Genomic DNA, 11,765 nt, shown 5'->3' with positions numbered 1-11,765 from the left:
AAAAAGACAACACAATTCAATGCCTTTGGTCATAAAACAAAAAGCATATAATGTCCAAGGCAAAATGTGATACAAAACTTGAGGATACAAAAAGGGAACAAACCACAACAACAAAAGGAATGGATGAGTATTTCCCTAAAACACAAGTAAAATACATCAACATAGAGGATGAATACGTACCGTAGTGTAAGTAAAAGGCGCTCCTCTGCAGAAATATACTTGCGCATCTTGGTGTCCTTGAGGGTGATCCCAGGGCGCACAATCTCCAGCAGAATGTCAAATGTGGGCAGGCTCATCCGACAATAATGGTAGAACTTGTCAGGATGGCTACGTAGAAAAGCATACAGACTGTGGAAATGGCCTTTAGTCAGCCGTCGCCTCAAAAGGTACCCACATTCGTCTCCGCTTTCTCGGATCCACAATCACTGGGTGTGGCTCCCCAAAACGTTGGGACAAAACCCAATGGAAAAGAATCAGCTCAGTAGTGTTGAAAGTAAGCCTGTCTGACATGTTTAACACGAAGCAGAAATACCACAACACAAGCACGGGCTCTATTGCAAAGATTGGAGACTGTCGCCTGTTGCAGAGCCAATAAATAGGGTTGCTGATTAGGATTTAAATTAATTTCAGGCCATGGATACATTATATGTCCATTTTGCAAGTCTGAGAAAATCATTGCATACGCATCACATACGGATGTCACACAGATACTTAGATGCGAGGAAATCGCATCCTTGCATTGCAAACGGATTACACATGAATCACCGTACGGAGAATATTGGTGCGATTCACGGCCGTTAAAATCGGACCGATTTTTTTATGCGTTGAGTGTGACTCCGGCCTAACAGAAATAAACACGTGAAATAGATCACTCTGTCTGTAATGACTCTAATATATGAGTTTCACTTTTTGTATTGAAGAACTGAAATAAATTAACTTTTTCATGATATTCTAATTTAGTGAGAAGCACTTGTATATAATAATATACAAAGTGCGCTGCGGACCTCTATACAGAAGCTTTCTCCAAGGGTATTGGCACACTCAGGTTTGAGTTATCTTCAGATTTTGAAAAACGTCTGAAAAAAGTAGAGGAAGTTTATTTTATGAAGTGACTCTTGATGGGAAAACGCTCTGACAAGGCACCGTCCAAGCATAAGGCTGCAAAAAAAATATTCAGGAAAAAAACGTTTCAGAAAACAAAAAACTCCAAGCATGAGCACTTCCTGACTGCAATTTCTGGGGTCCTCCATTACTAGCAGCAAGTTTGTGGCCTTTTCTAAACAAATACTGCAGTATTGGACAGAGATCACTGCGCTGTCTTATGCGGTCACACTGCCTCTTACTGGCCAAAATCACAAAGGTTTACAAATGTGTTGAATTTTCTGTCAATGGTCATAAGTCGCCTAAGCTTCACTTGCCCAAGATCGCATATTGTTTATTACAGCCCTAAAAAAGTTGTTCTACAGTAGGTTGCAGAAATATTTTTGGTTCATGACTTGTCACTCCAGCCTGATAGGGATGTCTAGTTGCAGTATGTTTAACACAGTGGGGTTCCGACGCCAATCAGCTGCTACAAGCTGCGGCCGGATGCCCTTGTGTGGCTCCGTACAATATGTAGCAGCCGCAGAGATCTGCACATTGCAGCTCCTTTCCACAACTTGTAACAGATCATTGGGGTGTTGGAGCCGCACCAGTCTGATATTGATAACTTATCAGGTTCAGCAACTACAGGATCCTCCTAAACTCCATATAGTCATGAACTAACAGGAAATCTAACCCTTTAACAAGCTTTTCCCAAAAGGAACAGAGGAATCAAACATACTGTCCTGCCTGTATAGGGGGTATTTAACGCTAAATACTACTTTACTGGATAGGAAATAATGGGGACCCATTGCTGTGCCCCTATAAAACAAGGGTCCTGTGGAAGTTACAAATTTCTCGCTCACTGACAACTCATCGACATCACAACAAACAACACTTTTATTTGTCGGTGACCACAATGTCACGTCGGGTGGAACGATCTAATCTTCTATTTGATCTACTCCTTCTTCCATCGGCTCCTCGGGGGGTGGAGATTGCGTTATGGCGTCCAGTGCGGACTCGCTTTCTTCTTTTTGAGGAGACTCTTTTCCTGGAATTTTCTGAGGACAAGAACAAATCCAATTTAATTGAAATGCAGCCAGTGACTAAATGAACAGATGATGTAAAAACCCCACACAAACCATCTCCTCCTCTTCATCATCGAGCAGAAGAATGGGGAAATCCATCTCTGCTTCTTCCTCTTGCACTGGGGCACTTTGTGCTTTCTGCTCCTCTAGAACGTGTCGCTTAAGAGATTTTTCTTGGGCTAAATGATGGGCGATGAGGTTGTTAGATGGAATCTCTGTTACCTTAATTCAGCCAAGAAAAAAAAAAAAGATAAGATTGGGTCCAGCGTCGAGTTCTCACCAACACAGAAGCTCCGACTACTGACCTCCTCTGTTTGGGGGATGTCATCCGGTTCAGTGTCCGTTCTGGATTCAGCCTCCAGAATTGCCATGATGGTATGAGGGACATGGGCCAGCTAAAAGGCAGGAGAATCAATAACTTGATCGGTCTGTATGAGGGAACATCGGGCCGTGCTCTGGCTGATGGGTTCCATCACTCACCTGGTTTGCTGTAAAAGCCCGAACATGGGCCAGCAGAGGATCACGGAGATCGGGGGACGTCTGGAGGACGGACTGCAGCTGTGGAGGGGGGAGCTGAAGAAGGACACTGAATGACTGCGGTTTGGTTCTTTGGCAGCATTTTATGAAACCCTCCCAAACCTTCGGATACTTCCAGACCTGGAACCAAGAGAATGCAGCACAAAGGTTAGACACTAGATGAGAGGAGGGTTGGAGCGGTCAGTGCAACAGTTGTCAGCATGAGTTTATTGGAGAGTGAGAAAAAAACAAACAAAAAAGAGCTGTGTCCTGATGCTAGAATAATGGCTTCAAAATTGTTGCTGGTACAGGATGGGACTTTGTAGCTGTCAAATGCCACCTACTAGGGCTGCCAAACGCTAGTGCCATCCAGCCAAGAATGTAGGGAGCTTGAAGGGCCAGATAATTTTTCTGGCTCTGTTCACTGACCGTGCACCAGTCAGTTGAAACCAGCAACCAATACATGCTAGTAGAGTATCTACTCCCCAGGCACAACCTTAGTGCCCCTGCAGGGGATTAAAGGGTGAAAGCCAAATGTGACTCCTGCATAGCCTGAAAGTGAAAACATACATTGAGCTGATGGACAGTAAATATTACTCTTGCCAACCACGGCCGTCAATGATATGTGCACAGAACAATGGTTAGTTCACATGAACATAGAATAGCGTCGTTATCAGCAGCACATTCACAGGACAATGTGCTGCTGAGAACTATCCAATCACCCAATGAACAAGTATTTCACTTATCGGCTTGTGTAAAATTGCCAGTAAATGCTCATTCCCGATTATTGGCTCTTCTAAATGTCCATACCAACCGGTCATCCGGACAGGTCTTACCTGCTTGTAGATGAGTCGGGTGAGGATGTTCATAATGAAGCCCCCTAACCTGGGGTACATGCCCAGGGCCTGGATAACCGTCCTCATGAGAAGCATGGGTAGCGGGGTGGTGTCCATCAGCTGCTGAAGCACCACGGCCAGCACTTCAGACGTGTACACCGAGCGCGCAGAGAAACACAGGTTAATGGCTGCAGAGGAACAAGATGGAGATTTAGGCCTGTTTCACACTTCCGTTTTTGTGTCCGCCAAACGGATCAGTTTCCGTTTTTTTGACGGAAACGGATGCCAACGGATCCGTTTTTAAAAAAACGGATCCGTTTTTTTGACGGATCCGCGGTAACCGTAATGGAAGTCTATGGGACAAAAAAAACGGATCCTGCAAAAAATGGCGGATCCGTTTTTTTACGGAAAACAACGGATTTTGACGGATTTGAAAAAACGGAAGTGTGAAACAGGCCTTACACAGAGAAGGGAAATGAAGAAATGCCAGAGGTCAGGGAAAATTAAGAATTACCTTTAATGACAGATTTCATGTCACATTTACTGGAATCGATGTTATGAAGAGCGACCAGTAGGTCTCCAGGAGTCAGAGGAGAAATAGAGCTGCTCCCATCTCCTAGGAAAGGCACAAAGAAGCCGAATGTTTCACGTTCTCATGCACAAGCGGACTTGGCTTCAAACAGAAAAGTCAGAACAGGCACCATCCCTGCCCCCGCGTCTGAATCCATCTTTGCTCCTGCGTCGCGCACAGGACATCTAACCTTTCTGACCCCCATCCCTGCTCTTGTGGTGCACAGGAGTTCTAACCTTTCTAACGCCATCTGTGCCCCCAGGCCACACAGGACATCTAACTGTTCTGACCCCATCCCTGCGTCGCATGGAACGTCTTACCTTTCTGACCCCCATCCGTTTCCTTGCCACATAGGACATCTAACCTTTCTGACCGCATCCCTGCCCCCAAGCGTCCCACTGGACATTAACTTTTTTGACCCCATCCCTGCTCCCCCCCCCCCACACACAAAGGATTTCTAACCTTTCTATCTCTGCGCACTCATGTCGCACAGGACATCTAACCTTTCTGACCCCATCCTTGCCTCCACGCCGCACAGAACATCCAACCTTTCTGACCCTTCCCCCGCTCACCTTGCTGTGTTCCCAGGAGTCGATTGAACACCTCTTTCACGACAATTGGGTTGAGCTTGATGAGTTTGGGTAAAGCCTGAATGACCTCTTTCTACAAGACAGAAAGTGCACAGTAAAGAGGTCTCTATCCTCCCATATACAGACCATACACTCCACCAGTGGTACACAGTGAGGTCAGACCCCATCTTACCTTGTCCAGGCCATTCAGCACTGGGATCAGGAATCGGACGTCTGGGAGACGCTTCTGATACAGATCCCGGACGCGTTTCACAAGCTCGGGGGAGGGCGGAACTAAAAGGAGGATGGAAGCGATTACTGAAATTACCATTACAAATTCCAGACAGAGGTGACCCCGGTCTGAATGTTGTAATAAGGGGGCAATGTGGTTGTGGATCCAAGAGCTGACAATCTAAGAAAGGTCTCTTTGGATGATGCATTTCCTTCAATTTTAGGCAGTTTATGAAGGTTGAGGATATATGCTACACACGTCCCCTCCAGCATCTGCCATCTCTCGGGATGTCTGGGACAAACCTTTATCAGTCAGGATGTGCAGGCAACGAGTCACCAGGGTTTCTGCCCCCTTGGGGCAATTCTCCACAAGCAAGAGCAGCTCGGGGGAGTTCATGCCCATGCCACGGATCTGCAGGAAAGTAGCAGAGTCAGGAGCAATGCTCTGTCCCTCCAGCCACTCTCAGGTTTATGCCTTGAGGGTTTGAAATGTCTCACCGGGGTCTCGATGACGCGCAGCACAGTCCGCTTTATGTCTGCGGTGGCCTCGGTGTAGACTGATGCCAGCTCATGGATCAGCTTGTGGTTCTGCGGAAGTAAAGCCAGGTACAGGTACAGGCAGTGCTTCACCGTGTCCTCCGTCCAGGGTGCAGCCACCTCTAAGAAAAAGAATGAACCGAAGTGTCAGGTTTACATTTCATGGCCAGTAGAATCTGGGGTCCAATGACCAGGAAAATCCTCCCTGACCCACCCAGATCAGCATGTCACTGCCACATTGACCCTTCCATACCTGTGTCCTTATCTGCCCCGAAGAGCACAGATGGGGGGTTTGGGTGGACGAGCAGCTGGAGGTAATTCAGTGCAAACTTCTCTATGTATTGGCGGAGACTCTCCTTTTCATACATGCGTTTGATGAGCAGCAGCGCCTGCTGTCGGACCTGAGAAACACAGTAATAAGGAAAATGTCAGGGCAGAAGACTGAGCAGCTGCACAGAAGACCACAGAAACAGAGCGCAGAAAGAACGCAGTGGCAGCACAGAGGAGAAGCATAGCAGAATGGAGGAGCGCAAGCAGCAGCGCAGAGGAGCGTAGCGGCAGCGCAGAGAAGCAAAGCAGCGGCAGAGGAGCGAAGAGGAGGAATTCAGCGCCAGCGCACAGGAGAATCGCAATCAGCAGCGCAGAGGAGCGCAAGCAGAGGAGGAGAGCAAGCAGCAGGGCAGAGGAGGATCGCAAGCAGCAGCGCAGAGGAAGATCTCAAGCAGCAGCGCAGAGGAGGATCGCAAGCAGCAGCGCAGAGGAGGATCGCAAGCAGCAGCGCAGAGGAGGATCGCAAGCAGCACCGCAGATGAGGATCGCAAGCAGCACCGCAGAGGAGGATCGCAAGCAGCACCGCAGAGGAGGATCGCAAGCAGCAGCGCAGAGGGGGATCGCAAGCATCAGTGCAGAGTAAACCGTACCTTGTCCTTCTCGTTAGAGCTCAAGTCCAGAAGTAAATGCAAATACTGGAATTGCCGAGCCGGGCGAGTGAGGATGAGATCTCTCAGCGTGGACATCCCCAGGTAACTGCGACCCTAGGAAGGAAGCAAAGAGGATCAAGACCAGCCGAGGAAACCCTCCTAAAGGACGATACCATTGAAGAAAGATTCTTGCTGCACAGGGATTGCTTATTTCAGGCTGTATAATATGACAGGGTTATACAAGGGGAATATACTTCCTGAGAAGAATAATCCCATTCATTGTAGTGTAAATCCTCTTTATGACCCCATCATATTTTACACATCACCAGACTCCATTAATCACATTCTCTCCATACATTAACCCCTTTGAGACCCAGCCTGTTTTCACCTTAATGACAGGGCCAATTTTTACAATTCTGACCACTGTCACTTTATGAGGTAATAACTCACAGATACCGGTGATTCTGTCACTGCTTTTTCGTGACATATTGTACTTTATGATAGTGGTAAAATTTCTTTGATATGACTTGCGTTTGTTTGTTAAAAAAATGAAATTTGGTGAAAATTTTTAAAATTTTGCAATTTTCAAACTTTTAAGTTTTATGCCCTTAAATCAGAGAGTCATAGCGCACAAAATAGTTAATAGATGACATTTCCCACATGTCTACTTTACATCAGCACAATTTTAGAAACATATTTTTTTTGTTAGGATGTTATAAGGGTAAACAAATTTTACAAAACCATTTTTTTTAGGGACCACCTCACATTTAAAGTGACTTTGAGGGGTCTATATGACAGAAAATAACCAAAAGTGACACCATTCTAAGGCTATGTACCCACATATGCAGAAAATTCCTGACTAAAAACCGGACTCCTTCCCAGGAAAAATGTGTTTGTTTGCGCGTTTTTTATGCGTTTTTTTCCCGGAGCATCCACATTCTCATAGAATATAGTTGGAAATGCGTTTACCACAAAATTAATGAACATGCTGCGTTTTTTACCGCGATGCTTTTTTTTTTTGCAGAAAAAACGCATCATGTGCACAAAAATTGCAGAATGCATTATAAGAATGGGATGCTTAATGTATGCATTTTTTAAGCGTTTTTGCATGGAAACTCCCCCCCCAAAAAAAAACGCTTATGTGGGCACACAGCCTGAATAAACCTTTCAGTTTTGTTTCACAAAAATTTTCCTTTTTAGACCTAATGCTCCATTTGACATTTTGAATGTAAAATTTGCTGGAATAATTAGCGGACACAATGTCATGTTTGGAGAGCCCCTGATGTGCCTAAACAGTGGAAACCCCCAACAAGTGACCATTTTGGAAACTAGACCCCTTATGGAACTTATCTAGCTGTGTATTGAACACCTTGAACCCACAGGTGCTTCACAGAAGTTTATAAAGTTAAGCCGTGAGAATAAAAAAAAAAAAAAAAAAAAAAAAAAAAAAATCAAATTTTTCCCACAAAAATCTTTTTTAGCTACAAATTTTGTATTTTCACAAGGGCAAAAGGAGATAATGGACCCCAAAATTTATTGTGCAATTTCTCCTTGAGTTCACCAATACCTCATATGTGGTTGAAAACTACTTTTGAGGCACAGTGCAAGACCCAGAAGGAAAGTGGCGCCATATTACAGTGCAGATTTTGCTATTTATTTGAGGGTGCCATGTTACATTGACAGAGTCTTGAGTTGCCAGAGAACCCCCCATAAGTGACCCCATTTTACCAATTAAACCTCTCAATGAATTCATATAGGAGTGCAGTGCCAGTGATTATATTGACATCACAGGTGTGTCACAGACTTTTATACCATTGGGTAGTGAAGATAAGTAAAATTATTCTATTTTTACCACCAAGATTGTGCGTTAGCCCCAAGTTTTAAATTTTCACACTGGGAAATTGGTAAAAATGGCACGAGAATTTGTCCCACAATTTCTTCTGAATATAGAAATACCCCCATATGTGGTGTGGCTGTTAAGTACTACTTTGCCTCATGGAGAGATTCGGGAGGGAGAGAGCGCTATTTGCCTCCTGGAACACACATTTTCCTAGACTAGTTTGTGGATTCCAGATAAATAGACCCTAAGTGTTAAAAGAGCAGAATCCCCCCTCAAGTGACCCCATTTTGGAAATTATAACCCTTTGGGAATTTATCTACAGATGTAGTGACGATTTTGACTCCATGGGTGTTTTTCAGAAACAGGCAGCAGTGGATGTTGCTGAGTGAAAATTGCAAACTGCCGTTGTAGTGACCAGTATGTTGCAATCATGAGTACATTATGCCCAGCTCATGCTTCTGTAGACATGCACCTGTAAATTAGGCGGGCTATCATCACTACAGAAATGCCAAACATGTGGGCGCTATATGTAGTTTAGGTACACTGTGAGGCTCAGAAGGGAGGGGGGGGGGCGCATTAGGATTTGGGAGCAGAGAATTTGCTCAATTTCTTTTGTCGAGTGAGGTGCCATTGCGTTTTTCCAGAGCTTTGTGCTACCAGTAACGTGGAATCCCCCAATACTTACGCTAACAGATCACAGATCTGAGTGAGGGCTTGCTTTTTTTGTGGCTTGAGTTGAAGCTTTTATTGGGAACATTTTACATAACATTTGGGATCACAGTTATCCTGTGCTCTACGCCGGGCACTTACTTTGGTGTTTCCAGCTAAATTGCTGAGTGACGTGATTCAGATGAAACCCCCGATGGATCCATTCAATATCATGAGGCAGCAGAGTTACTCTGGACTCCGTCTGGCCTCTGTTCAGCGGTGTCATTCTTTTCAGAAGTGCACAAAACTGTGGCCAAGGGCACATTTATGCTCGCCTTAAAAGACAGACACCACCGGATCACAGGTCCTACTCAGTCCACAGTGCCTCCCATCTGCCTTGTTATAGGGAATTTTCCAGCTGGGGTACTGTCTGAATCACGTATTTCAGATTTACATGGAAACCCCGGTGTAAGCGCTCAGTACACAGCACAAGATAAATGTACGCCAAGCCTTACTGCGATCTTTGGGAGACAGAATGAAAAAAATCAGCAGCATGTGAAGAATTGGTTTATTTATTTTTGATGCCATTCCTCGTGTGGTATAATTGATTAGGCGACTTTATTTAAGCGACTTTATTCTTCAGGTTGGTGCAATTCCAGTGATACCAGTTTTATATCGTGTTTTTATGTTTGGCTGTTGTCACACACTAAAAGACTTTTTTTTATTGTGAAAACTAGTTTTTGCATCACCATATTTTGAAAGCTATAATTTTTTTATATTTCAGGGAGACAGTCATATTATGGTTTGTTTTTTGCGAGACGAGCTGACGTTTTTATTAGTACCATTTTCGGGCACATGACATTTTTTGACTGCCTTCTAGTCCGACTTTTGGGAGACAGAATGAACAAAAACCAGCAATTCAGGAAATATATATATAGAAAATTGATAAGGCAGCTTTATTCTTCGGATCACTACAATTACAGCGATACCTCATTTATATTTTTTTTATGTTTTAGTATGCATGATGGCTTGTTTTTTGCAGGACAAGATGACGTTTGCAGCAGTACCATTTATATTTACATATGTCTTTTTGGTTGCATTTTATTGCACTTGTTGTTTGGCAGTATGATGATAAAGCATTGTTTTTAACTTGTTTAATTATTTTTTTACCGTGTGGGATAACTAGTGGGACAGTTTTATAGAGTGGGTCGTTACGGATGCGGCGATACCAAATATGTGTACTTATATTATTTTTTTTTATTTACATAAATGTATTTATTGGAAGAATATTTATTTTTCTTTATTTAGGGATTTTTTAAAACTAGGGATTTTTGTGTACTCACCGTAAAATCCTTTTCTCCGAACCGTTCATTGGGGGACACAGAGACAGTGGGTGTTATGCTGCTTGCCACTAGGAAGACACTAAGAAAACCAGAAAAAAAATTAACTCCTCCCCTGCAGTATACACCCTCTCGCTGGATGAGATTTCTCCAGTTCGGTGAAAAAAGCAGAAGGAGCTTAAACAGTCAACAATAATCATAACTATGTCACAACCTAAGAATGCTACAATGAGCCAGTAGGCTAAACAGGGTGGGTGCTGTGTCCCCCAATGAATGGCTCGGAGAAAAGGATTTTACGGTGAGTACACAAAAATCCCTATTTCTCCTACGCCTCATTGGGGGACACAGACAGTGGGACGTCCTAAAGCAGTCCCTGGGTGGGGAGCATGCATCTGCTAATACCCCTTGTACCACTGACTTAACACTGTGGTACTGCCGATTGCAGACTGCGTCTGCCAAGAGCTGCATCCGCAGAGGCCTGAGAATGAATTTGGTAATGTTTTGTAAAAGTATGCAGATTGGACCAAGTCGCAGCCTTGCAGACCTGTTCTGCCGAGGCCTGGTGCCGAATGGCCCAAGAGGCGCTCACTGAATGGGTAGAGTGCGCCTTAATCCCCGCTGGGACAGGCGCGTTCCTGACACAGTAGGATTCCTGAATTGCCAAGCGAATTCACCTGGCTAGCGTTGCTTATGAAGCGGCTAGACCCTTCCTATGCCCCTCTGGAAGTATGAACAGGGTATCTGACTTGTGGAAGGGAGCCGTCCGCGAGGTGTACCGTCCTAACCACATCCAGGGTGTGGAGGGCCTTCTCAATGCGATGGACTGGCGCCGGACAAAAGGATGGCAAAACGATTTCCTTGTTGAGATGAAAAGAGGAGACGACCTTGGGCAGGAAGGACGGGGACATACTGAGAACTACCTTGTCCTGATGAAAATTCAGGAACCGAGTATGGCAGGACAGGGCCGCCAATTCTGAAACTCGTCTAATTGATGTAATTGCCATTAGAAAGACCACCTTCCAAGAGAGGACGGTCAGTGAAACGTCCTGCAGCGGTTCGAAAGGAGCCTCCTGTAAGGCCCCGAGAACCAGGTTAAGGTCCCATGATTCCAATGGCCTTCTACAAGGAGGCGCCACATGGGAAACCCCCTGAATGAACGTCTTGACTGAAGTTTGGTGGCAATCTTGCGCTGGAAAAGCACTGACAAGGCTGAAATTTGGCCCTTGAGCGAGCTAAGCGCGAGGCCTGACTTCAATCGGGATTGAAGGAATTCCAATATGGCCAGAATGGAAAACACCAGAGGGGATCGACCATGATCCTTACACAACGAAAAGGTTTTCCAGGTGCGGTGATAGATGCGCATGGACACAGGCTTCCTAGCACTAATCATGGTGGAAATTACGTAGTGAGAGAACCCAGCCTGTGCTGAAATCCAGGATTCAACGGCCACGCCGTCAAAGAAAGGGCCCTGGAGTTCTGGTGGTAACTCGGGCCCTGTGAGAGTAGATCCTTGCGATCTGGAAGTCGCCAGGGGACGTCGGCAACTAGTTGTATTAGTTCTGCATACCATGCTCGGCGCGGCCAATCTG

General features: G+C 45.1%; 1 protein-coding gene across 1 annotated transcript in view; it reads right to left on the bottom strand.

Annotated features, from left to right (window-relative positions):
• Positions 1 to 1,962: 1,962 nt before the first annotated feature.
• Positions 1,963 to 11,765, bottom strand: part of SYMPK (symplekin scaffold protein) — a 55,544-nt gene continuing 45,741 nt past the window's right edge. The window contains exons 16-27 of the mRNA XM_073561255.1: positions 6,349 to 6,462; positions 5,682 to 5,829; positions 5,390 to 5,550; positions 5,195 to 5,303; positions 4,854 to 4,954; positions 4,664 to 4,754; positions 4,035 to 4,136; positions 3,521 to 3,708; positions 2,649 to 2,825; positions 2,474 to 2,563; positions 2,223 to 2,390; positions 1,963 to 2,141 (exon numbers count right to left, since the gene is read on the bottom strand). Coding sequence (XP_073417356.1) covers positions 2,022 to 2,141; positions 2,223 to 2,390; positions 2,474 to 2,563; positions 2,649 to 2,825; positions 3,521 to 3,708; positions 4,035 to 4,136; positions 4,664 to 4,754; positions 4,854 to 4,954; positions 5,195 to 5,303; positions 5,390 to 5,550; positions 5,682 to 5,829; positions 6,349 to 6,462 — 1,569 coding nt within the window. The 3' untranslated portion in view covers positions 1,963 to 2,021. The remainder of the gene's footprint in view (positions 2,142 to 2,222; positions 2,391 to 2,473; positions 2,564 to 2,648; positions 2,826 to 3,520; positions 3,709 to 4,034; positions 4,137 to 4,663; positions 4,755 to 4,853; positions 4,955 to 5,194; positions 5,304 to 5,389; positions 5,551 to 5,681; positions 5,830 to 6,348; positions 6,463 to 11,765) is intronic.

Source organism: Dendrobates tinctorius, unplaced genomic scaffold (assembly GCF_039654945.1).
Source record: "Dendrobates tinctorius isolate UK_male_01 unplaced genomic scaffold, ASM3965494v1 ptg000315l, whole genome shotgun sequence".
In the NCBI taxonomy this organism is placed as follows: Eukaryota; Metazoa; Chordata; class Amphibia; order Anura; family Dendrobatidae; genus Dendrobates; species Dendrobates tinctorius.
This window is presented reverse-complemented; position numbering and strand designations above follow the sequence as displayed.